Here is a 27393-nt window from a genome sequence, read left to right as displayed (position 1 = left end):
CCATGGCTGCAGTCAGGCGTTGTCAGTGTGATGTGCAGACCCAGAGTGATGGGTGGTTTAGGGTCTAAGCAACCCAGCAGTTAATGTATGACTTCTTGTTGGGTTAACTACTGGGATGTTTAGTTAACAACCTAAACAATCTATTATTGGCAGCCAATTTCTAGGTGAAGCTTACTGAGCATGATCTACTTCTATTTTCTGTAAACCAAGTCCTAAGGGTGCAATTAGAAGTTGTTAAAGTGATGTGGAAACCTGAACCGATAGATTGTGCACCAATGAAGGACTCTTGAAATTTAAGAAAAATAATGAGATGATTTTAAATTAGGGTGGATTTGATTTAAGTCAAATAGATTTAAATCACTAGTCAGTAAGACTAGATTTTCTAAATAATTTGTATGCATGCCTGCCTTACCCGTAGATAAAGAAATGTCATTAAAATATTCCCAAATTGGGTATGCTGCCATTTACAGTCTGCTGCCATTAAGTTTTTCCCTTCTAGGGAAGAAATAATATGATAAACATCAGGCTATACACAAAAAGATTGAAAGATTGATACACAAAAAGATGGAAAGATTGTGCAATACTCTGCTCAAAAGTTTTCACTTTCATTTTTACTGCTTGACCCTCCCTCCTCATACTTGTGCAATAAATCTTGCGCAGATTTATTCAACTCCCAATAATCTTCTGTTCATTGAATTTTTTGAAACATAGCACTTTAGAGGTGAGGGGTTGTTTCTATGTACATAGATTTGCAAAGCAACAGTGGAATTAAGGTCTTTTTCTCAACTCTGTGTGTTTATTTTATAACATTTTTGCTGTGATGAAGAGGTACCCGATCTCTTCAGGCACAAGTGAGAACTGTTAAACCAAATATCTGTAATAATATCTTCTAGATAGAAAAATTGCCCAATAACCATTTTCCAAAAAATGTAAACATTGCATGAATATACAGCCTCGTGCTACCTAATTGAAAACTAATCCTTATTTCATGATGAATAATCTTTGGACTATAATGTATCTTATATAGAAAACTATCTTTAGATAGATTTTTCCTCAAAAAGTGTTCTATCAAAAATTGATTTCAATTTAAAAATATTTGTATTTCCTTTTTTAAAATAATTGATTTTTATTGACCCTATTTAAAATTATGGGGGGCAGGCAACCCTAGAATGTTAAAAGTTGTAAGTCACAGTAGCATGCAAATAGGAACTAACAAAGAGAAAGGTAGTTAGAGGCCATGAGTAAAGGCAGAAACTCTACAGGCTACAGATGCACATGTCCAAGAGATGGAGGCTAGTCAGAGACTGTGCCTACATACTTGGGAACTGTTCTCACCAACTATGTGGACAAGAAAGCTTTTTTGAAAGAAAAAAATGGAAGGAAAGGAAAGCAGCATTCCATGTTTTGACTTCTGGGCCATGTCTCAGTAGTCCTCTGTATGGTGTGTCTTGCAGTCTAGTCTCTCTTTTGTTGTGCTATCATTACTGACTGCTGGATGCTGTAAGAATAGCATGCACTGTGTTTTCCAAAAGAGTAGGAGGATGACGAAAAGAAAAGAAAAATCATAGAGTTGACAGAAGACCAATGTACACTTCTCCTTAATTCAGTAATGGATTATAACTGACAGAAAGAGGTTTGCTGGAAGCAAAACTGTCTTTAAATATAAAACGCAGTAAAGTTAAGGTTAGTTTTGTCATGTTGTCCACTGCAGTGGCTGTTGAAGAGCTCTTATAGTGGAAATATGGAAAGAGAAGTTACTGAGAATCATATATTTGGATTATTACGAGGAGTGAAAGGGGGTTTATCACTTTTGACTTTCCGGTTGGTTAACAGTATTAGGTGTGGGAAAATAAGATCACACTTTAGGTTTCAGCACATATTTTCAGTATTTTGATTCAACATGGTGTGTTATGGGATAACATGGAAGAGTATTTTGCCCCTTGTCTGGGGGCAAACAAGCCAATGTGAGACTGCCTTCTCCCTTCTGAGAGGAAGCTAAGCTAATGCAGATGCCTTTTCCCCACCATTCAACTGCAAGGATACCATTTCTGGTTACTACCAAGTTTCTGTTTTGTTTTCTTTGTTAAAGCTGCATTAACAAGTAATGAGAGGCTAAAGAGTGACTTTCTGAAATTCAGTTTTACATGATTCAGTAATCTAAGAGCTATTTATAATTTTTCAAGAATTTGTTTGTTGGGGAAGATAATGGAAACAAGCTGCTTAGGGTCAAAAGGGACCAAAACTATTAAAAATGAGTAAATATAGCATCATAATAGTTTGAAACATATTCCACAACAACCGATTTAGAAATAATCCATCTGAAGTTTCTGTGAGTGTGTGAGAAAGAGCAAGAGGGGATTTGTACCCAGTTGACTCTGGCCCTTTCTACTTCTTTCCTGTTAATCTCTGCTTCCTGTTGCAGGGAGGAAAGAAATGGGCTTGGAGAGAAAGGGAGACATCAGTGAATTAGACCTCCAAGGAAGACATGGGGGAAAATACCAGTAGGGTACCTTCTCTCTCACATTACCTCTGCTACTGCAACATGGGGAGGAATAGAGATTAGAAGCGCAGCACTAGGCAAGTTAAGACAGAAAAAAGACCTGCATCTCCCAGTGTGCCCCAGCCAGCTCTGCATTGAAGGCTGAAGTACTCGCTGTATGTTGAGTAAAAGCAACTCCAGGGCTGTTCCAGCTTTGATTCACAGATGGTACTCTAACGTGAAGACAAGCTGTGCCAACAGTCTTGGTACACACAGACATTTCAGATGTAAAGATGCCATGTTCTCTTTCTCTTCCCACTCAGAATTGAAAGTAGTCAGGAACTATTCTGGCATTATCCTGGTTGACTGCAATTTTATCCTATATTCCAGTGCCATTTGGTCATTCCTGAACTATAGCTGAGCGTGCTGCTTGCCTGCCCACACTTTGGCAAAGAGCCTGACTGGCATCTTCTTTATATTCTTTTTCATGCTAATCTGGTTTGCTACTTGCAATTTACAATCTGTGACAATAGATTCAGAAAAATGGGAACTGTTTTCGAAGACCACACATTTTTGTAGAGTAATGGGCAGAATGGTTTGACCTCAAATTTTTGTTCTTTCTGCACCACCCACAAAGCAACTCTCTAAACATTGGATGCCTCCCTGCCCTTAATATATACACTTCTGGGATTTCCGCTTGGTTTTGATTGCTTAAAAATATGTGCTTGGATGCCTTGTACTAAGCTTTGTGAATGAAAAGTTAGAGGGGGAAATTCAGCATCAGAGAAATGTTTTAACTTAGACTAGCAGTAATGATTTGGTCCCCGTCAAACTGAAGCTTAAGCATTTCTGCCAAAGTGACCAATAAAGTAATTGCAGAATGTCTCCTAGTCCTTTTAGGGAAGACTGAGGTCTTTTTCTGCCCTTGAAGCAATCAAGTACAAAGGAAGGAGGATTAGGCTCAGAGGGAATAGAATCAGTCTTTCTTCTGCCAGTGAAGCAAATGTGAGTGGGAAATCCAAATGTGTATTTTGTCAATTCCCACTTGAATTGGCAGTGATATTATAAATAGATCATGCTCTCACATTTTTATCTCTTACTATACCCTTGGGAGTGTAAACCAAGCGTAGAATAAAGTGCTCAGTATTGGGATGATTTTAAAAATCCAGGTGCTACTTGTCCTGACTGGACACACGGGGGGGGGGGGTGGAACGGGACTGCACCTAGTGTCTGTCAATTGCTGGGCTTCATGAAAAGAGTTCTTTTTTAGTGGGACCTTGATCAGACCCAGCATAGTGCAAATGACACTGTTAAGCAAGAGGAAACTTCAGTTACTTAATAGAAATAACTAATGCATAACAATTAAGAAATCCTATGTATACAGTCTTGCTTGTATAATCAAACACACCTGTATACCACAGGTGAGGGTGCTGGGTCAATTTTTTAAAAGTGATTATGCAAGCCTGCAGGTAGTTTATCTTGTTGCTGTATACATTGAAATACTGCTTTTATCCTTATTTCATTTAATTTATATTTCACTGTTAGAAATGTGGAGCTAAAATGCAGAGTACAATGCGGCTTGAGAAACAGATAGCATTTCATATTGCCTGTTGTTGGCAAATATATCAGGCAGATACTAGCAGCTATTTCATGCAAAGATGGGTTACTGACGTGCAGCTATATCTTGAAAGTTAAGAGTATTTCCAAGTGCCTACAATGGTGATGAGTATCTTATGACTGGGCAGAGACTCAAGCTCAAGAATTGACATAACTGGTAATAAGGGGCAAAAAGATAAAGACAAGTCTGTGACCTGAATTCCATTACATTTCTTAGAAGTTCTAAGAAATAAATATACAAAGCTATTTCTAAGTGAGAACTATAATAGCATATGGAGCCTGAAGTTTATTGAAGATTATTGCCAGGTCCTTGTAACAAGAATGTGAGATTCCTGGACTGATGATCAAGTCGTAGTTGAAATAGCTGGACAAGTGCTATAGTAGGCTTCAAAACAAAAATTGTTGTTAAATGATGTAACACATGTTCGCTCAACATGTGTATCATTTTCCATCACTTGGAACAAAGAATGCAGAGTCCATATCTCTTCTGTATCACAGAAACGTCATCCATCATACCTGGTTCCTTTAAAGTACTTGTCATCTTCAGGCAGGGCTGAGACACTTCCTTCGATTCGTGTAGACAATACCAGCTGAGTTGAACTTGTGCTGTCATTAATATAAGGCAACTTCTTGAGTTCTAATTGGGATCTTGAACTTGGTTTATGGTGAAGCCATGCTAATCCTAGTAGCATAAAGCCCCAATATTATTTGGATGTGGTGTCTTGGCTTTGTCAGCCCTGGTCACTTCAGAGAAATTATGGAGAGGTTTGTACTTCAGTGTCTGCTACTGTCTCTGATTGTTGTCCAGTACGAGCACTGTCACTTGGTAATCCTCTTCAAATATGCATCTACCAAAGTGTTGCCATCCAAAAGAGGGTGTCAGTCCATCATTTAGAATTTATTTGGTCTAAAGAGCAAACTTTATTGTGTGCATTTATATATTACTGAAGAAGGAGGATTTTTTTCAGGATTTTACTACTTGAAATAGTATATTCATTTTTAAACAATTTTAACTGTAATACAGCTTTCAGACTGAAATATTGTGACATGGTGGTTACCATCATATATCACAGCAATCCAATCATGAGCTGTTGGGGAGACTTGTTGCTTATTCACAAGCCACTGTGGAGGAACTAGTGTGGGTTCACATGACATGAAAGCCCATTATGAGTTGCATTTTATGATGGGTTGAGGTTGTTGTGTTGTGCAAATTCAGTCACTTCATACTTGACGTCAGAAACCAAGGCTGAAAGGAGCTAGACCACTGAAACAACTCTTCTAATCCCCAACCAATAATTAATAGGCTTTTAAGATATCATTTCACATGTTATGTTATTCGCAAAGTCATGTCCGACCCATCATGACCACATGGACAATATTCCTCCTGGCTCTCCTATCCTCCACCATCCCCTGGAATCCACCCAAGCTCACACCGACTGCTTTGGTGACTCCATCTAGCCACCTCATCCTCTGCCGTCCCTTTCTTTCGCCGTCAATCGTTCCCAGCATTGGGGTCTTCTCCAGTGATTCCTTCCTTCTCATTAGGTGGCCAAAATATTAGAGTTTCATCTTCAGTATCTGGCCTTCTAAAGAGCAGTCAGGGTTGATCTCCTCTAAGACTGACTGGTTTGAACTCCTTGCAGTCCAAAGGACTCACAGGAGTCTTCTCCAGCACAATTCAAAGGCCTCAATTCTTCAGTGCTCAGCCTGCCTTATGGTCCAACTTTCACAGCCATACATTGCAACTGGGAAAACCATAGCCTTGACTATACACACTTTTGTTGGCAGGGTGATGTCTCTGCTTTTTAGTATGCTGTCTAGATTTGCCATAGCTTTCCTCCCCAGGAGCAAGTGTCTTTTAATTTCTTGGCTGCAGTCCGCATCTACGGTGATCTTGGAGCCCAGGAAAATAAAATCTGTCACTACCTTCATTTCTTCCCCATCTGTTTGCCAGGAAGTGAGAGGACCGGATGCCATGATCTTAGTTTTCTTAATGTTGAGTTTCAAGCCAACATTTGCACTCTCCTCCTTCACCCGCATCAAGAGGCTCTTTAGTTCCTCTTCACTTTCTGCCATGAGAGTGGTATCATCTGCATATCTGAGGTTGTTGATATTTCTCCCAGCAATCTTAATTCCAACTGGTGATTCATCTAGGCCCGCCTTTCTCATGATGTGCTCTGCATGTAAGTTAAATAGGCAAGGTGACATTATGCAGCCTTGCCATACTCCTTTCCCGATTTTGAACCAATCCGTAGTTTCATGTCCAGTTAGCCCTTGTGAAAAAAACCCCACTTTGGATGTATGTTGAGCAATGCATATTCTAAATTCCAATGTATTCTGCTGCTTTTGGAAGAAAAATAACACCATGGACAAGTAAAGTGGCATCTGCCTACTCAATAGTGCACAGATGCTGTGTCAAGATGCTGCCTTCCTTAAGTTTTGGGGTGGCTTCAATTCAGTCAGACAGGTTATCATAACTTAGGTGTTGGGTCATGGTCATCCATTAGTGCAAGGTTTTCAGCTGAGTTTGTTGAAAAACTTAGAACTACCACAGAAGCTTTAAATGGCCACATCTTATTTGAAAACAAGAGATTTGGCTGCTTGAGTCTTGCTCAGGGGTTGATTACAAAAATGGCAATGTAACCTGCTTTTGTCATAGAAGAAAGGAAGAGCCGATTTTCTCCCACTGTTTTTTACCAGAAAATGGCAAAAGTGGTTTAATCCTCTATAAAAACCCAGCACTAGGAGAAGCAACCTTCATTCTTTGAGTTCTCTGATCATGCTTCAGGACTCAGAGAACGTAGGATTCAGTAGCATCCACAAGTCACAGCAAGAGAGTGTTGCAACACCTTAAAGATTAAGACATATTATGACATAGGCTTTTGTAGACAGTATCCACTTAGTTGGATCTTGCATCTGATGAAGTCAGCCCTTTCCATGAGTGTTTATGCCAAATTAACTTTATTCATCTTCAAGGTTCCACAAGACTCTTTGTTTTGGGGGCAGCAGACTAACACAGCTATCCATCTGAAAATTGTCCCAAATAACAGGTGTTGTTAGTAAGCTAAGCCAAAATGTGTGGATCCCTGTGGAGAGAAATTTCAGGATCTGTTGGTGAAGTGGTATGTGGACTTGCTGTTCCAAAGGAGAAATTCATTAACTTACTAAATTAGGCCTCAATCATATTCAAATACAAAATGGAGGGGTGGTAAAAACTAGAATTTTCACAAGGCATTCTCCAGCTCACTTGTATGTGCGATTCTATGCATGTTTCTAGGGGGGAAAGTACTGCAATTGTTGAAGAATTTTTATCTAAGCATGCATAGCATCGAATCCTAAGCAGCTTTTGACATCCTGGTTTGTTTGTTCTTTTTAAAGACAGACGATTTCTCTCCAAATGTGGTGGCAAAACATAATTAATGTACTGTGTGCACCACTGTTTTAACATATACTTTGCTTTCTTCACAGGGAAATCATCTTTAACCATTCAGTTTGTGGAAGGCCAGTTTGTTGATTCATACGATCCTACCATAGAAAATAGTAAGTAACTCTGAGCTTCTCCTCTGAGCTTGCAATGAGAACTCTTTCTTAATTAACTTTCCTCAATTCAGGCTTTGTTTGTTGTTTTTGTCCTTTTCATTTTCTTCCAAAGAGTGCTTGCATCTTGCTTTTGGCCAGCAGAACAGATTCGAAATTATGAACTGGTATATCACCCTCTCAGGCCCCCTGCACTGCTGGTTTTGGGGGAGGTTAACATTCAAGCTGATGACGCTTTGTCTGGGGTGGCTAAGGATTTCATGACCTTTGTGACAACTATAGGACTGTCTTAACCTGCCATTGGCTCAACACACTCCAGATCTGTTGTTGTCCTCATTGCCATCTTTGCTGCTGCTTTTTTTTTCCTGGGAGGCTTTTGACCTGAAGGTGATTCATTCTGTTTGTCATGGTCTGATCATCGCCTGTTGAGATTTAGACTGGCAGCCTTTCCCCTCTGTAAGGGGGGGGGGGACCTATTAGGACTGTCTACCCCAAAGGCTAATGGATCCCAATGGTTTCCAGATGCTCTCGGAGAGGTTTCTGACTGATATAGCTGGCCCTCTTGCTGAAACCCTGGTTGATCTGAGGAATGGAAGAATGACATGGGCAGTAGCCATGATCCTTCCTGGATACCCTCTCTGTACAGCTCCATGGTACAGAGCTGGCCTGTCTTTCACTAATTTTAGATTGCTCAGATCGATTTTCTGATGATGTGGAGGAGCAAGCGGGGGAGCAGGAGTTTGCTGATTAAAGGTTACCTAGTGAAGTTTCTCAGGCAGGGAGAATGGCAAAGAATCAGCATTTTACTTCGTGCCTTCAATTTTCTATTTGCCACCCATCACAGCTTTTCAGGGCCATCAAGGGTTTATTACATCCTGGCCCTAAGGACACTGCACACCAGTCTGGAGCCCATTCTAACATTTTTGCTAGGGACTTCTAAGACAAAATCTCTTGCATCACTGGGACATAGACTCCAGTGTGAGAGCAAGTGAATCTGGAGAGATACCCACAGCAGAGCTTTGGCCAACTTCCTTAGATGAGTTTTGGTTGATACCACTGGTGGATGTTGGCAGGTTGCTTGGAGGGGTTTATGCAGTCACTTCTGTACTAGATCCTTGTCCCTCTTGCCACCTAAATATTAACAGGGCAGAGATTAATGCCTCCTTGTGAGAGGGAGTGGTCTCATGCCATCTGAAAAAGTGGCAGTGAGCCCACCCTTGAAGAATTCTCCCTGGATCTGGAAGATCTTAACAACTTTGGGCAAGTGGCAGCTGTGCCTTTCCCAGGCAAGGTTCTTGAGTGCGTGGTGGTCAGCCAACTTCAGGCATTCTTGGAGACTGATTCTTTGGATTCATTTCAGTCAAGTTGCAGGCCAGGTTTTAGCATGGAAACGGTTGCTCTGCACGATGAGCTGTGTTGGGGGAGAGAGTGTGACCTTGTTGATACTCTTGTGTGTCACAGTAGCTTTCAGTACCATCTGCCATGGTATCCTGCTGGAGCAACTGCCTGAACTGGGAGTGAGGGATACTGCACTGCACTGCTCTGCTTCCACTTCTGCTTGAATGGTAGAAGAAGAAGGTGGTTCTTGAGGAATGTTGCTCAGTCTTGTGATTCCAGCATGGAGTTCTCCAAGTGACATTTTTGTGTCCTGTCTCCTCTCCGCAACCCCAGTTATTCAACGCTTGCGTGAAACTGCTGTGTGGGGTCATCTTGAGTTTTTGAGTGCATTGCCATCAGCAATTGAAGGAGTCTGTCAGCTGGTTATATCTTCTGTATAGTGCTTTCATATATTGTTTCCATCTTTTCTTTATTTTCTGCTGTTCAGATAGTGTGTTCCCCTGTTACTCTTTCAGCATTCCTAACCTAGGTTTGCATTTCCCTTCGATTTATTGAATCTTCTGGAGTAGCTCACTTTATTTATTTGGTTATTTATTTGGGTATTTCTGTCACGTTCATCTCTGGACGGCTTACAATATAAGACACCTAATAAATATATCATAATAACACTCAACTGAGGATAAAATCATAATTAAAATATTTAAACTTTAAAATTTGTTCTTTCCAATTCTTTGCATTGGTCATTGTGATTACTTAGCTATAAAGACAACAATCATTAAATATCTGATTAGAAGTCTTTTTTCTGTAATAATCTGAATGTGGCTTGTTTTACTATTTGCAAAGATTTTTTAAAATGCAAGTGTTTTTACTATTTTATAACTCAAATGTTCATAGTGAGAGCCAGGGTATTTTATCCTGATACTAATAATAGGAGTCATCAAACAACCATTTAACTGTACTGAGAGATCTTGCATGTAAAATACTAAAGTGCCTTTTTCTCATTTGTCCAGCATTCACAAAGCTGATTACAGTAAATGGTCAAGAATATCATCTTCAGGTAGTTGATACAGCTGGCCAGGTAAGTGATCTTCCTTGCCATTTTGGTGTTTCCAGTGTTGATATCTTAAAACTGCTGTGATGTGGTTAAAGGCACTAGAAACTATTCTTTACCCAGTATGGTCTATTTTTAGATAGCATGAACTCTGCTAAGAAATGGAACATTAGAAGCCTTCTTTTACAGTAATGCAAACACTCGTACAAATGCACTAAAGACTTATATACCTGTTAAATGAATAACATAGACCTTTAAAAATATTTTTAACATGTATTACTTTATTTGCTAAAAGCCGATTGAGATAGCATACAGTTTAAACAATAAGAACAAGAACATTGAAACAGTGTATCATTATTATTATGTTTGTTTATATACTACCTGTTCCCAATGATTGCATCTCAAGGCTGCTCAAAACATTAAAAACTTAAATAATTCATAAAAAATACAAAAGTTTAAAATATATTTAATTAGTTAAGTATTAAAATTATACAAAATACCCAAATTAGAAACTCTAAGACCAATTTAGAAAACTAAAACTAGTTCAGTGCAAACTCACCAGCCTGGACCATTCCCAAATGCCTGCCAGAGCAAACATGTTTCTAAAACAGATAATAATATGGGAAATCTTTTAAAAGATAACTTATGATACAACACTAACACAAGGAAGTTCACAGAACAAAAGTTTCTGTTCCTCTCCTCTCAGCTCCTGGTGCATCCCATATTGTTCAGGAAAGCCATTTCCACTCCTCAGCCTGTCAGAGAAGAATTTTGGGCACAGAAGTGACAGGGGAAGAAAATAGAATGCTTCCCTTCCTTAAGCCTCAGTGAATTAACTTATGGAATCCAAGCCATAGCAAAGATGGAGGAAGTCAAGTCTGGTTTAATGATTTTATTGCGTTGCATAAAACAAAACAATCATTTTTAAATAGTTGGGTATGCTGTTGAAACTGGCCAATTCATTGATCTTTAATCAACACTTTATAATGCCAATGATTATGTGTTAAGTCAGTATTCAGTTTTCAACCTTTTTACAACTGGGGATGGACAAAAATAGGAAAAAAAAATTTCGGGGACTGCAGACTCAGAAATAAAAGCATTATATATATAATATATTATTTTATGTATTAGTTTTTAAATATAATACCAAAAATGATTATTTTTTACCAAAAATGATAATTCTCTAAAATAACCAGAAACCAAGCAGTAAAAATGCTAATAAAAGAATAAAATATTGAAATTAAATGTAATCAAATACAACTGAAAATTTTAGAGAGCAATATTTAATTCAAATAAGGCTAAAGTGAAATCTGCTCCTGCTTCTTTTCAAGAATACTTGATAGTCATGGCTGCAGTGTTGTTTCCGAGAGATGAAGCATTGCGCTGACATCCGTTCTGTTTCTCTGTTTGGTTTTTATCAATGAGAGGCCTGAAAATCTCCTTTCACAAAAATGTTGCAGAAAATACAAGTAACGATTTAATTGCTCTATAACTTAGAGGCAGATATTCTTGCTCCAGTGATATCCAAAATTGCAACAATCGTTGTATTTTATGTTTGGACACCAGAGCGAGGTCAGAGCTCTTTCCCGCCTCCCGCTACCGTCAGCTGGGTTCCCCTGGTGACAGCAGCGGCACTGAGCGAGTGGGAAGAGCAGGCTGAGCGCGGGTTGCTGCCCTGCTGTGTAGCTCTGAGAATGCTCCTGCCCCCTCGGCGCACCGTGCGTGTGGCCCCAAGCTCCCCGGCTCTGGCCTTGCGCTGCCGACAAGGAGCTGCGATCAGCAGCACAGCCTGGGAGAGGGCTGCACCGCTCGCCTTGTCAGACGGTGCGAGACCAGCACCAGGCAGCGTGGAGCCACCCACACAGCACGCCGAGGGGGTAGCGGCAGCGGTGGCATTCTCAGAACTGCATATAAGGGCAGCACCGCCCGCTCAGCCCACCCGCTCACCTGGGGAGCTGAGCTGATCATGGCAAGAGGAGGGAAAGTGCTGCCGTGGATCAGTTCCCCTGGCGACGGCAGCCGTCCTGAGCAAGCAGGGAGAGTGGGCTGAGCTCAGGTCGCTGTTCTTATGTGCTGCCCCTCTGCAGCTCCTCCTCAGGGCTTTTTCGCAGACCGGCGGTTGAAAACCACTGTTTTAAATTATGTAAGCAGGTGGTATGATTTCCTGTTGTTTACAGAAATACAATTGTGATCTATTTAAATACAGGAATAGTCTGTTTTGGCGTAATGTATCAAGTTGGAGAACAGCTTTCAATGACACTGCATTGGAATGATAAATTAACCGTTCTCACATTTCCCAGGAGTCCTACATTAAAGCTGCTACTTACAAACTTACTGAATGCATGGACACATCATGCCAGTAAAATGTCAGCCTTCCTGTATTTTCAGCTGGGTCATTGGTGCTCTTCTAGAGCTTTGTATAGGAAGTGTAATCCTTTAACTATGCAAAGTATCCAGTGGAGTGCAAGACAGAGCCCTGAAAAGTTGTTGGTACGTGCGCATTCGTGCTGGGCATTCTACCAATGTGAGAATTCCATGTGTTTACCCCAACCCATTTCTTCTGACTTATCAATCGGTTTGTGCAGCTACAGAACATTAAAATGTAATCTTATCTTTCAACAGGATGAATACTCCATATTTCCTCAAACGTATTCCATAGACATTAATGGTTACATTCTTGTTTACTCAGTCACGTCAATAAAAAGGTATGTCATTCCACATATTTTGCTGTAAAGACAATATTGTCTTTTTAACATTGAATTATTTCAGTGGAAAACAATGCAGTTATTGATCTGGGTTGCACAATTAAAACAGCCCACTTTGGTGAGCTGTGGCCCGTATGTGCCTGGAGGATATACATATTTACTACCTGACCGCCACTTGTTGTATCATGTAAACCCCTGTTCATTTAACCTTTGCATAACCCATGGTCCCTGGGTTCACATGACATGACAGGCTGCGGGCAGCTGTTCAGTGTTCAAAACAGCCACCTACGTGCATCATAGTGAGCTGTTCGATGACGGAAACTGGCCCAACATGCAACTTCTGTGCAGTTTTAGGAGTCACAAAGCATGGCCTAAATCAACATGTATTATAAAGTATTGCTCCCCATGAATCATAAAACATTAAAACAGGAAGGCCTGGAATGCAAAGGGACTAAATAATATTTCAGGCAGTTTTTGTCCTTTCCCCTGCTTTGCCTTCAGTAGACTAGTAAGCAGCTGGTGGCATGCCATTCTCACAAGCAGTGCAGAGCTATCGGTAGGTTAGTGGTCAGAAAATACATACATTTCTTAGATTATAACCACAACTGTACTCTCCATTACATTTATTTATTACATTTATATCCTGCCTTTTTTCCTGCAAGGAACCCAAGGCAGCTTACATAATCTTCCTCTCCATTTTATTTTCACAACCGCCCTGTGCGCTAGGTTAGCTTGAGAGTCAGAGGCCAGCCCAAAATCATCCAGTGAGCTTCATGGCCAGCTAGAATCTTGATCTTTAGGCCTCCAGTCCAGCTCCAATCACTATTGCACAAAATTCTTACCTTGCCACAAAATTAGAATATAATATGGTACGGCTTGAATAGGGACTTGGCATGACAATAATGGAATGACTTTTTTTCAGTTTCAATTTGTGGCACCTGCCGGTATCACTTTGCCCGCCTGTGCATGGATAGACACCTGTCAGATCTATATTCCTGAAGCATAGGCACCTGCTATTTCTGTAACCAGTATGCAGGTGACCCTCACCTGTTAATGTGCAAGTATGAAGCATTCTGGTGGCTATCCGTTACCTTAATTTCTGAAGTACAGAGCATTTACCTATTGAAAGAGAGTAACGTTCCAATGTGGAACAGGACTTTTTAAACAAAAAACGTTCATGCCTGATAGCTTCTTAAGACTAATACCATTGAGAGGGTATTAAAAGTGGGAGACTAAGGATTTGTTTCAAAGGGGAATTGTCCACTAATTTGATATTGGCTCTTCCTGCCTGCTGCAAGAGAAGCCTTGGCACCATCACAGAGCAATTAGTGCTTGATAACCTAAAGCCTATTACTGTGGGTAGCATATCACCAAAGAGATACAGACTGTTTCACCTTTAGTTTGCTTACATGAGGTTGTCTTTTGGCATTACTAACCTACAACTGTCCATCGGCCTGTGTAAAGTGAGACGGTAGCCTTGTTTAATTTGCAGTACACTATTAGCGCTCAGACAGATCTCTTTACAAGAGGGCAGTACATATGGACACACTGTACAGGGCAGAAGAGGGCAAGATTTTAATGGACTGGGTAACCTTCACTTGGTACTGAGGCATTTTTTTTCTTCATTGGAAATTTCCTTTGCCCGAGCTCCACTTTCTGTGATGGAGTTCAATTATCACTTTCTCATATGTGTGCATTCTTGGCTGCAGGGCGGATAGAAGATCATTTGCTTTTGTTAAAAGGATTTTAAAATAGATGTTATGTATAGCAGGCTTAATAAAAGCATTGATGTTATTTTAAAAGTTTCCAAATTAGTATGCCAAAAACTTTCAGGTACTCTTCTCTTGTACAAATTTCTCATACGTAGATGTCTTTTTTCTGTCTTAGTCTAACTTGATTTTGAGACCGTGTACTATAAACCTCATACCATGCTGATTTTCGTGAACTCTGTTTATGGGTTCTGGAGATTAGCATCGTTAGGATCTCTTGCTAAGCAAGAATGGTTTCCTTTGATCAGCCTGCTGTTCTGTAACTTTACCTTTAAGCTGTCAGAAACAAATTAAATTTCTTCATGGATTTCTTGCTCAGCTTTGCTGAGTTGGCAGCCCTTGAATTTGCTGTGTCATACTCCTAAGTCCAAAGAGGAATGGGAGGAGAGCAAGGTTGTATTCCTCCATTCAAAGTAATTACATGAACTCAGGACTAAGGATGGGGCTATACCAAATGTTATGCGCATTAATGTGGCCCCTTCACCCAGGCACCTGCATGTACAGCATGAACATCTACAATGTACAGTTCTGTTCCCATCTGTTGAGATGACTAGTTTGAATCTCACTCAGATACAACTTATGTAAAATCTATGTTGTGTACAGGGTCTTGGTCACTTGCTTTGAAATGTGGAAATGCTGCTTTTACCCCCCCCCCCCCCCGGCATTCTTAGCATTATTATGTGTAACTTTAGGGACATTAACTTTCCATCTTGTATCTAAAAGGTGGATGAAAAGGGACACAATAATGGGCTGGGGCATGCTGGGAGCTGTAGGCCTTTTTCTATCTAAAAGTGCATAGATTGCACGTTAACGTACTAATACAGCCTCTTATGAAGCAAGCAGTCTTTTTCTATCTTATCTCATCTTGTTCCAGTTTAAGGTCACTGAAGTGTCATAATTTAAAATCAATGACAGTGCAAAGGACCATATATGCAGCTTTGTATACCGTCTCTGCCAAGGGCTTTGGCAGATGAACTGAGCCTTTGCTGGGCTTTACTTCTTGGCTGTGACCCCCAGTTTGGTGTAGGGTGCTGCCTCAGTGAATTTCTCCCCATGTCCAAACCTTCAAGAGTGGGAGTGAGGTTAGGTCTGTAGCCAAGAAGAGACTAAAAAAAATATGGTGGACTTAGGCAAGTTTCCAGATAGCCCTCTGCAGCCTTCCTAGTTTTTCTGAGTAAGCCATGTTTTCACACCAAGGAAAAACATTGATACAAGTTCAAGTTTTATTTGAGCCATACAGTTTCCTGCACATTGATTTTTTGAAGACTGTAGAGAAGGAAATGCATTTTTTCCACTCTGCCCTGTCGAGTCTGACATCCATGTTTCAGACATGGCAGTTGTGCAGGTTGTCACCCTAGAATCAGTCTACAAAATTATTTTACCTTGGTTTCCTTTCTATGTATAAAAGTGTGTATTGGCTGTGAACAAGTTGAGCCTTGCAGGGTGGGGCAGGAATACCCTGAAGCACAGTAACTGGGGAGGAAAGATGACAGGAGATGCAGTTAACATGTTTCCTAGGCCACATCAATGTGGGAAGCGGTGGAAATGGCAGCAAACTGGCTGGTGCAGAGCTGCACACAGCCCAGTTTGGCTGAGAAGGCATAGGACATGTAGGTGAGGGTGCAGTCAGTTAGCTGCCCCTATGCTGTTAGCTCCGGATGTAGATTATGAGTAGGGACTTCAGGGCTCTGTGATATCAAATGCAGAGATTGCGGTGCATATGTAGAAGGCGGGATGACATGAACTTGGCCCATGGATGGGGAGTGAAGGAGTAGGGTGGGTGCAGGAGCTGGCGTGAACATCTCCTTTTTTGGTCAGTGACTGTTTCTTTAGATTGTACCGTCCTGTTTTGGAATTCCACCATTTGTGTTTTATGGGTTGTCTTCCATTTCCATGAATGATCCAACATCGCAGTAGCAGTTCTGCCCTTCTCTGTTTCCGTTTGTCTGTGTCAAAAAGAAGCCTTCCCCTCGTTGACCCAGTGGACTTGCTTTTATCCTTCGTGCTCAAGGCCACACTGTTGGAAATGTCTCTTTCATAAACTCTCCTGTGGTTGTGTAGCTTGCCTTCATTTCAATGAGCCTTGTGCAAGAGAATTTCCCAGTGAATTAGGCCAGTAATTTGCATTGAACGCAACTACTTTGGACATGACCTGGCATGCATTTATTTATTTATAGTGATACTGAGCTCACATCTCATTAGAACAGCCTTCTTACCCCAATTTTGCAATCTTAAATATATAGTTGTCCTTAGAGTTAATGCTCAGCTGGGTCAGTGTTACCTGAAAGAAATATTATTCACATGCAGTTGAGCTGTTTCTCTTGTCATGGATAAGCTGGGAGCTGGGCTTTAATTTCTCGTTTTCAGTTTGAATAAACATGATGAAGAACCATTGGCATTGGGTTTTCACTTACGTTTTCTAGGCAAATAGACTCCCTAAGTGTTAGATAAAATGATGTGGCTTTAATCTATGAAGAATTATTTGTGGGCTGGCTCGAAATGTTAGGGGGTTCAACGTTGGAGGGCGTGTATGATTTCATCCTTTTATTTTGCAGTTTTGAAGTGATTAAAGTTATCCATGGCAAGTTATTGGATATGGTGGGAAAAGTCCAGTAAGTAGTAACACGCTCATTTCATTCCATGTTTCATTTTGCTATCGTATTACCCTAGACATTCTCTCCTGATCTGAAAATGGTTTGTGTGTTGTTTTTTTTCTTCCATAGGATCCCCATTATGTTGGTTGGAAATAAAAAAGACCTGCATATGGAACGGTATGGAATACCTCTGAAAGACAATGACAGTTCTGTTAAAATTAAAATAACTGCAGCACTTACAGAATCATAGTTTACAGACGGCCAATTCAGTTGCATGTACCTTTAAATTACCATCTTCCCCTCTGATGCATCACCCCAAATTCTAGAGTTGGCACCTGTCTAATTCCTATTTCTGACTCTTGTTCGCCTCTGCATGCAAATTCAGCTAAGGCTGGAATCCTGGGCAGTTGGTGACCTACTTAACTGCAGACAAGTATTGCAGGAAGCCAAGAATATACTGCATTTATCACGCTGGTGTCCTACCCTTCTTCTGAGGCTTTCAGGGCAGCCTACATGGGTTATCCCAACAGTCCTGTGAGGACAATTAGATTAGTAGGAGAGGAGGCAACTGGCTCATGGTGAAAGATTTTGTAAATGTTTTTTCCAGGGCATGCCACGTGCGCCCATCAACTTCATTTAGAATCAGGCGAGAGCTGTACCAACCCCTGTAATTTCATAGCTGCAAACTTACTTTAAAATTGAATGGTTATGGTGTGTGTTTAAGCAAATATTTGCAACTGTTTGGGCTGTCCCCAGAGCTCCAGGATAAGAGCCAAGAACAGTTACATGCATTTTCTATTTGCATAACACTTACTATAAATAATACTTGCATAACAGCCAGTGAAGTTATTTTTTAATTAGCATATATTTCTTTGTTGCAGTCATAGTGAATGACTGCCTTAAATGTTTGACTGTTTAATAGCTACTTGATCCAGTAAGCAAGCAATCTTAAATTCACTTTCCTATTTGCACTTCTCCTGGATGTCATAAGAGTTCTGCTGCCTTTAGCTTCTGGCTCTCTTTGCACCATCCCTTTCCTGGTTTTACCCCTTAATGCCCTCTCTGCTCTGCCTCAGTCCCTTGAGGGCCAACCCCGAAGCCTCTTCTCAAGAGCGTACTAAGCCGCCACAGCCTTCTGCGTCTGTTGACCAGGCATGCAGGCCTCCTAAATCCTGAACCCATCCCTAGTCTCAGAGGAGAGGCTGGAAGGCTGCTGGTGAAAGACAGATGTGTAGCTTGCAGACCTGCTTGGGCACAGTGTTTCAAGCATTGCCGTTACTGCAATTTTGGAATTCCGAAAGCTTTCTGATTGTTCATGTAGGGGTGACTTACCGCCCAGCTATTTCTGTGACTAGGTTCATGGTTCTCACTGTCGTCAGGAGCACAGAATGTGGCTTAATTTGGCTAATGTGTTCCCAGGAACAATAAAATTCACCAAACCTTCTAGAAGTCTTATTGCCTAATTGGAAAACAGGAACTTTCTGTCAAAGCATTTCTACTGGAACTCTTAATTGTGGTAATAGACAAAATACTTATATTGGTACACTTTATGAAATGATACTCTTGAAAGAAAGACTTTTCAAATAATAGTCCCTTTCTAGAGTGGTCAGCCATGAGATGCTTTCTAGTCTGTGAATGGAAATGGCCTTTACCTAGTTATTATTCCAAGTGGCTGTACCCAGAATAATACACAGCAGAGTGCTTGTTCAGCTGCTGTAGTGTGTAGTGTAACTGGAGGCACTGGAGCTTGTTCAGCTGCTGTAGTGTGTAACTGGAGGCACTGCTAAGTGCCATGGCCGGGCAGATGTGTTCATTCGTGGGGCTTTAATGTCACTGTGCGGTCTGAATAAGCTTTAGCTTTCATTATGCATCTTCTAGCAATATATTCAGCACCTGTTCCTTCAAAGCTGGGTGTCGGCTGTTTATTTCTCTAATGACGGCAAATGCAAAGCTTTCTCTGTGAAAGAAAGTAATTTGAAATGGTAAAAATGGCATATGTCAAACTTTCATGGTCTGCTGCGCAAGTTCTCATAATGCTGACATGTTGAGCAGTCTGGTGAGTTTTGAGCAGTCAGATTGCTCGAGTCTTGAATTGATTCAGAGATTCTTGCTTGAAGTGTAACTATAGCTTTCTGTGTTGATTGCTCTGCTCTCCCACTCCCCAGGGTGATCAGCTATGAAGAAGGGAAAGCTTTAGCAGAATCCTGGAATGCAGCTTTCTTGGAATCTTCTGCTAAAGAAAACCAGGTAACAAATTCTCTTTAAGTCCTGCTATTGAAACATGTCATTGTTTAACAGTATTTTTGTTCAGAAACATGTGATAGCTAGATAGCTGTGCCCCAGAATTCTGCGCATTTCACAGAATATTTAAACGTTTTCCTCAGCCCCTTGCTGAGTCAGTTTAGCTTTAACTTGCAGCAAAAAGGTGCAACCAGATTGGGGGCTTTTTAACTTTTTGCAAAGACAAGCATTAATTAAAAAGATAAACAGTGGTTTTAGATGTTGACTTATCCTTATCCAGATACAAGCAAAGTTTTCAGAATTCCAGAGAGGATATCAGAATATTTCTCCTTTCCTTTTCAAGTAAAGAAACAGAAACGTGAAGGCCGTTGTTCTGAACAAACAACAGGGACTGGCAACAAATTGTGGGTTAATTAACTCAGAAATTGCAGGGATGTGAGCTATACAAGTGCCTCTTCCTTTTTCCATTAACTCAGAGGTTATTTCTGCAATATTCAAACAGGTACATTTGGAGTTGACCTCATGTTAAACCCAAGAATAAGCCATGGGTTAACGTGGGGTCATTTGACTCATGAATAGCCCCAAGTGTTTACATATCTGCAAAACCACACTTGAATTGAGGCATTTGGAGGTTGCTAATAGAATCAGGAAGTGACTCATGTGTAGCCCTGCAATTAGTCCATGGGTTAATTAACCCACAGTATACCACTGGACAACTGCTGTTACATTTGAATAAAATCAAAGAGGTTAAACATCTGTAGAAGAAGCTGTTGATTGGTTCTCAGTGCTAGAAGGGACTGCGGTAAAACATAATTTGCACAGAGAATATATACTAAGTAGAATAGCTGCTTGGGGGACAATTTGTCCATAGAAAACTGCATTTAACTGGTAAATACCTATTTGATTTGATGTTTAAATATCACGGGAGACACTGTGCACATCTGGTATTAAACAAGACACTGTTCAATTAACTGTCATTGCAGTTTTTAACATGCTGAAGGGACCATTTTTGAGTCCAGTGGCACAGTTTTGGAAATGAGTGCATTTCAGAATTGTACCTTACTGGCAAATAACTCTTGCTAAGCAGAACAAATAAAGAGACAAGCATTGGATTCTCCAGTGTGCCAACCAAAAAATATCATTCTGCACAAATGATCTGGGTCAGTGTCATTAGTGCAGTCAGTATTTTAGTAAATTTTCTATGCAGTTGTTCCTTTTGAAGTCACAAGATATTAGCAGGTTTCAGCGGAAGGGCTTAAAAGCGAAAAATAGAGGATGAACAAGTGAGCTACAACACGCTGACAGTGCTAAGAGACAAAATACTGCAAGGTGCTGAAGAGCAGTGTTTTGGGGGCGTGCTGCCCCCTTGGCCACGGGCAGTTCTCCCTGTTCAGGTCTTAAGTAAGTCTTTCTCTGCTACCTTTTAGCCCAGCAAACAGGCCAGGTGCTCCCAAATAAGCACTGTACCCCCAGTAGCACTATATGTATTTAGGCTAGATTTTCAGAGCACATTTTTTTCAGAGCCATTCTTAGCTCTTCACAGAGGAACGTCCATATCGGAACCATACAAATTTCATGCGATAGAAATCCAATATAAAGCAGGGATAATAAACATACGACCAAAGTAAAGCTGCAAAAGGAATCTAGAAAACCCAAACAAAACAGCAAGGGGGAAAAAGTCTTGCTGCAAAAGAGAAGCCCAAGTGTTGGTGAAGGATGAGGAAAGAGGGCCTAATCCAAGCACTTGGAGCAGTCACGCCCCTATAAACACAGTGCCCTTAAAGGAAAAAGGTCCTATTGTATGTTTCCACCAACCACACTTGAAAAGGCAACGGCACGTGTAAGAGTGCTGGGAGGGATGCTCCTTGTAAGACTCACAGGGAAGGATTCCCCTAGTAAGTTGGCCACAAGCCAGAAAGACCTTCAAAAGTAACCAGAACCTTGAACATCAGTCTGAAGTTAACTGGCAGCTACACCACTGGTTCAGTAAACGCGGCCATATAATACTGATGCCTGGGCATCAGTCAGTATTTGAGCAGCTAAAGTCAGTGTTTGTGTGGGGGGGGTTGTTTTTGTTTTTTTTCTCGAAAGGCAGCCTGCCACCCCACCCAATAACCCCCCATTCCCATTCTACTATCACAATGTAAGTAACGTGTGTGATCACAACCGGGTGTGTCTGTGCCTGGCACTCCAGCCAAAGCTGAATAAAACCAGTCTGAAGTGCAACCAGCACCTCAATATCTCGCAGCAGGTCTTGGTCCAGAAATACCCTAAGCTGCGAAACCTCCTGCTGGAAAGGTGCTTCCTTCTGCTCCGTGGTGCTTGGCCCAGATTTAGTTTTAATTTGGACTTCCAGAGTTTCCTTGGCCCATTGATGCTGCCATCTCTATTTCTCAGAAAGCAGCGTCCATCCAGCATCCACCTCTGGCATCTGCCTTGATCAACTGTGGCTCACATCTCTGAAATCAGCAGGCTGCTTTGCTTTTTTAAATACAGGCACCGAGCGGCACAGTGTGCAGGGAAATAGGGCATTCACACGATGTATAATCCAGCCCGTTGTACCATTCCGCCATAGGAATTCTACCATACAATGAAATATCCGTTTTATTAAGGAAGAGATCTTAGCTGTAGCTTGAAGAGCCGTCTGATTCAGACATCACCTTGAGCTTGGAAGAACATTATGGATCATAAGGGTCTAAGGCAGCTCCGTAAAAGGTGTTAGGCCAGTCTGGGAGCAAGGTAGGCGCCTGGGAAGCTGGTGCTGGTGTGCACGATCTGCCCTTTATGAGCCGAGTATGGACTTGCAAGACTACGCTAGAGAGGGAAGCAGCTTGCTTGGCAGCGAGGGCCAGATAAGAAATGCACCTGGAGCTTGAACATGAGCTTAATTCGGTTTGGGTTTTCTTTGGTTTTTACATGGCATGTAACGAGCACAACATCCCTCTCTCAGCCTCGAGCTCTGGTGGTGCAGGTCCAGAGACAGACATCTTGTTCTTCTCCTTGATTATTGTTCTGAAACAATTGCAGCAGCTGCTGCTGCTGCATGTGCCATGCTTGAGATTCTCGACAGCCCTTCTCTTTTTTTTCCAGACTGCTGTGGATGTTTTCAGGAGGATAATTTTGGAGGCAGAGAAAATTGATGGGGCCTCTTCACAAGGGAAGTCTTCGTGCTCGGTTATGTGATTGCACAGCGGAGGCTGAGCGCTGGGAATCTGTGGTTCTACCTAAAGAAGCAAACTGCCTGTTCCCCTCACAGTGAAACTGCACTGCTTCTTCTGTTAACCTGAACAAGACACAGTCAGTTGGAAACTTTCCCTTTCAGATTATGTTAAACTCTGACTCCTTGGCAAAAAAGGCTTCACTTCCATTTTCAAATTTTAAGCAATCATATTTTCAATTTATATATTGTATTTCTTAATATTATGACCAAGAATTTTATTGGCATTAATTTTTCAGTGTAGTTGGGTTAGAATAATCATTCAGATGATGCATATTGTTACACTACTATTAACTAGGCTTGAATATCAGTGTTTCTTTGTGTTAAATGTATACTTGTAAATAAAATAGCTGCAACCCTTTGTGTGCCATCTGCTTATGTGGGGTTCTTTAATATTGTTCTCCATATCATATTAACAATTTCAGGTTTCCAGAAATATATAAATCTGCACACCATTTCTGAGCTATGTGGTGGTGTGTTTGCATTGAGCAATTCTCAAGGATAGTTCTCAGAAGAGGCTGCAGCATTTGAATTTTAACACGTTTTGGTTGTACTTTACAGGGCTTGAAGAAAAGTGTTATGATTATCCTTGCACTCTGAGCAGTGTACTCTTTGGCTGTAATCATGTTGCTTTAGTAGTTCAGCAATTGAGGTGAACAGAATACCTATTTATTTGTAAATTCAATTTGGAAATTGGATTTTTCCTCCAATATGTCTCAACTCTGGAATAAAAAATGACAAAACCGAAGCTGTGATACTTTGGGCACATCATAAGAGGGCGAGACTCCCTGGAGACAACGATGATGCTAGGGAACCTCGAAGGAAGAAGAGAAGGAAAATCGAATATGAGACGGATGGACTCCATAAGGGAAGCCACAGTCTTGAGTTTGCAGGAGTGGGAGTTCCTTGCTTTCAAACACCGAAATTCGGTTCTGCTCTGACAACAACTTGGACATCACCTCCTCTTGATGCCAGAAGGCAGGGTTGTGTAATCGATAGACTCCAAGTGACATTGGTTCAAACCACAACCTGGCCACGAAGCCTGATCCAGCCACTGTCCTGACAGGCTGGTGGGATAAGATAATGCGGGTAAGGTATCCAGAGCTCCTGGAGAAGGGTGGGCTAAGAATGCATCATGCAGCGTCCTCACACCCTTTTGATACTTAATTTTGGGAGGATATACTAATGCCTTTTCTCACAGGGTTGCTTTCAAGTGAGGAGTTTTTATAACTACAGGCATATTTGAGGTTGCATTTGGTTTGGTTTGTCCTTGTGCTTCACAAATGAAAGTGTGACCCTAGATATTTCTAACAGTTGAGTTTGCTTGCTGTGTTATAATGTAACATTCCCTTTGTTGCCTGTTCACAAGACAGCCGTTGACACCAACCCTGTGCGACTCATGTTGTGCACGGCCTTTGTGTGAGCCTCGCAATCCCCATCACCCCAAACAGAAGCCGAACAGAAACACTAGGAAGTGGGACTGTTGAGGAATGGCGATCAGAGCTCAGCCAGAACCCAGACAATTTTGCCAGTGCCACAACATGTTGCCGTACCACACGCTTTCTCAAGATCCGAACAAGGAGAACCAGCACCCTGAGCAAGCTAATTGCCACCCAGCACTGGAGAGCCCGATTGCAAAGTCTGGGTTTGCCCGACTCCCCACAAGGTCTGGAGCTTCCTGTTGGCCCAATTTCCCCATCTGTGGAAAAGGGATGGCTGTTGCCAACTTCTTCCCCAGTGGGTAATACGAAGATTTAATTAGTTATGTCTCTAGAGTGCACCAAACATATAAAATGTTCTTGCTAATAAATTGTGTGCTAGTGTGAAAATAGCACTTGCTGAGCTGGTTTGATCTCATTCCGTATCTGCTGGTGAACCCTGTAGAATATTTTATGTGTGTGACAGAACTGAAGGTGTGTACAAGCCACGTGGAAGCAAATTTTAAGCTTGACCCTAGGTATGTGTGTATGGATTATTTATTTATTTATTTAGAAAATTTCTATGCTGCCCCATTCGCCAAAGCCTCAGGGTGGCTCACAAACATAAATAACTTTGATAAAATAATATAAATTAACAGTATTATCTTACTCCATTCCAGTGTTCTATCATGAAATTGGCTATATAGCGCAGGACCCTGCAATGAAGTGCTTCTCCAACGATACCAATTCAGTCTTTTACTAGGCCAGGGGGACTTCTTGCTAATGGGACTAAATTGGATGTAGCTGACCAGAAACAGAGGAGCTTGCTGTTCGGAATCTCCTTTAGGAGGCTTCATCTATGTTCATTGCTTCTGGGCTGAAGCTATGGCCCAGTTCAGATACAATGTTAAATCATCGTTTTGCATCATATAAAATATCCTTTCGTGTTCTTGCTGCATTTCAGTGGTAGGTTCAAGAAGGCAGAGCACAAAATAGCGAAAGTGCCAGCATATTTTAGCATAAAAGTCCTATCTGCCAGAAAGGAGATGCATTTCGACCTTTTAGAACAGGGAAAACTGCAAAAGACTAAAAATCTGCAAATAATAGACTGTTGGGAAAAGGGGGTTGGACCCATCTGGTGGGGCCCCTTGGGGCAGATTAGGACTCCAGACTGGATTTAGGTGGTTTTGCACCCCTAATTTATAGGAACAAGCCAGGATTAAATCATTTGTTTCACATTCTGGATTGTTTCAGCAAACTAGCTGAAATTTCCAAAGCAGGCATAACAATACACTGGTTTCTTAGAACTAGGAAGCAGAAGCTTTTACTCTCCTGGCAGCTGAGCCGAAAGAGGGAGTATGTGAGTCCCAGGGTCATTTTGCAGCACTGATTTATGGTCCAACTGTGACCTCCAATCTGGGTCATTCAGTAATGAGCATCACCGCTCTGTGTTCACTTGAGTGCATTGTTACATTATTTGGTTGCTTTCGAAATCCATGAGCACTCGTGCCAGAAGCTGCACACTCAGCAGCACCATTGCGTTGCTGCTGCACCGTTTCGGTTGCAGAATCCTGCTTTTTTCTCAGTGCAGAGTCCCAGGGGTTACTTCTAGCAGGCAAGTATACATGGCAAATCATCCACGAGGTATGTCAAGGTGGTTTCATTTTTAAGCAAAAATTCCCTTTCAGATCAAGTTCCTGAAGATGGGAGTATTTATTTTTTCCTAAGATGAGTTTTGAAAAACGGCCTGACTGTGGGAGTTGGCTGTTTATTATCCTTGCATGGACTAGCCTAAACAATCCCCACATAAATTGCTTAGTGTAGACCAGCCATTGGTGCAAATTTCTCCACTAACACGCAGCAGTTCTTCAGAGTTTGGGGCAGGAACATGTGGAGGTTGAAACAGCTCCAATACTAAGGTACGGCTGCTAAATTCATGCCATTTGTTTTGTGTTGCTTCTTGGGTGTCATCTACTGCTTGAGAGAAGCTGATTCCTTTTACCAGAATTTCATTCTACTTGTGTTAATTCACATTAGCACTAAATAGAATGAAATTCTGGCTAAAGTGGCAGCGGGACAGGTGGGAGTGATTCTGTCAATGACTGGAAGAAGGTAGGAAGAAAGACACCTGGTACTTGTGCTATTTTGCAGTTGTGCAAGTGTGTATTAACATGAATGCAGTTTGTGTGGATGCAAATTAATGTCACACCACCCCCACCACCCCACCCCTGGGAAAGTGGGAAAAAATAAAGTCTGCAGAATTCATGTGGCTCAGAAAAAGCCAGTCCTTGGTGGTATCTGCAGGCTGGATTCATAGAAATTTAGTCTAGGGTGTGACAGTCTTAAGTTCTGAGGAATGATCCTTCTTGGTCACCAGGCCAAGCCTCAAGCTTGAAATGATACAACAGGTTGTTCCTTCTGCTCCTGCCCACACAACAGAAAGGAGTCAAAGCCATCGCTGAAGTCTTGTTGGGGAGCAGAACACCTGCTAAAGATACCTTTGGGAAGAAGGTATTTTTTGACTACCTTGCAGCTACCAAAAAGCAAAGGCTGGGTACCTGTTCAGTAATTCCTTTAGCTTTGCATTCTGGGCTATGAAATTGACCCTGAACAAAGGACACGATCCTATGCAAGATGGCTGGGGGTGAGCTGGGAGATTGTAGGACTTTGTTGGTCTAAGTGGGACTCTGTCCCAATGTAACATAATTCATTAGATGCTGAGAGACCTGCAATTAACGGTATAATCCTGTAAGTGTCTATTCAGGTCCGGTCTGTTTAATTGATACTGGATTGCCTCATGAGTCTGTGCTCTTTCATCTGTCGGTAAACTCCACGGAGTACTTCTGAAGAGGGGAAATTCCACATGGGTCGTAGCTGTTTTATCTTTGTAGAAGCGGTAACTTTGATTTTCCCTGGACAACTATTTCTTCCCCTTTCCGCCTTTTTAACCAGGGACTTGGGCAGTAGAATCTTTGCCACAATATCAAAACTAGGAAAACCAAGGGCATTGTTGGATGTGACCTTTCTTCCACAGTCCATGAAAGTTGGATAGGGAAGAAAGCTGAGAGGAAGAAAATGGATGTGCTTGAAACATGGCACTAGAGGAGAGCTTTGTGAATACCCTGGACCAACCGAAAGACAGATTAGTGGGTTCTAGATCAAATCAAGCTGGAGCTTTCCCTCCAAAAACAAACATGACAAAACTGAGGGCGTGTCATGAGAAGGCAAGACTCCCTCGAGAAGACAACCCTGCTAGGGAAAGTCAAAGGTGGAAGGAGAAGAGGAAGATCAAGCATGGGATGGATTGACTCCATCAAGGAAGTCACAGCCTTGCATTTGGAAGAGCTGAGCAGGGCTGTCCAGGATAGGAAGAGAGCTTTCATTCATAGGGTCACCACAAGTCGGAGTTGACTTGTCAGGACGTAAC

The 27393-nt window shown here is 41.5% G+C and overlaps 1 protein-coding gene across 1 annotated transcript in view; it reads left to right on the top strand.

The window, feature by feature from the left end:
* Positions 1-22909, top strand: part of RHEB (Ras homolog, mTORC1 binding) — a 29511-nt gene extending 6602 nt beyond the window's left edge. Inside the window, exons 2-8 of the mRNA XM_044424718.1 lie at positions 7565-7636; positions 9982-10049; positions 12645-12727; positions 17052-17108; positions 17220-17267; positions 19256-19337; positions 22422-22909. Coding sequence (XP_044280653.1) covers positions 7565-7636; positions 9982-10049; positions 12645-12727; positions 17052-17108; positions 17220-17267; positions 19256-19337; positions 22422-22514 — 503 coding nt within the window. The 3' untranslated portion in view covers positions 22515-22909. The remainder of the gene's footprint in view (positions 1-7564; positions 7637-9981; positions 10050-12644; positions 12728-17051; positions 17109-17219; positions 17268-19255; positions 19338-22421) is intronic.
* Positions 22910-27393: the final 4484 nt, after the last annotated feature.

The sequence above is a fragment of the Varanus komodoensis genome, unplaced genomic scaffold (genome assembly GCF_004798865.1).
Source record: "Varanus komodoensis strain SLA01 unplaced genomic scaffold, ASM479886v1 scaffold15, whole genome shotgun sequence".
Classification (NCBI taxonomy): domain Eukaryota; kingdom Metazoa; phylum Chordata; class Lepidosauria; order Squamata; family Varanidae; genus Varanus; species Varanus komodoensis.
This window is presented reverse-complemented; position numbering and strand designations above follow the sequence as displayed.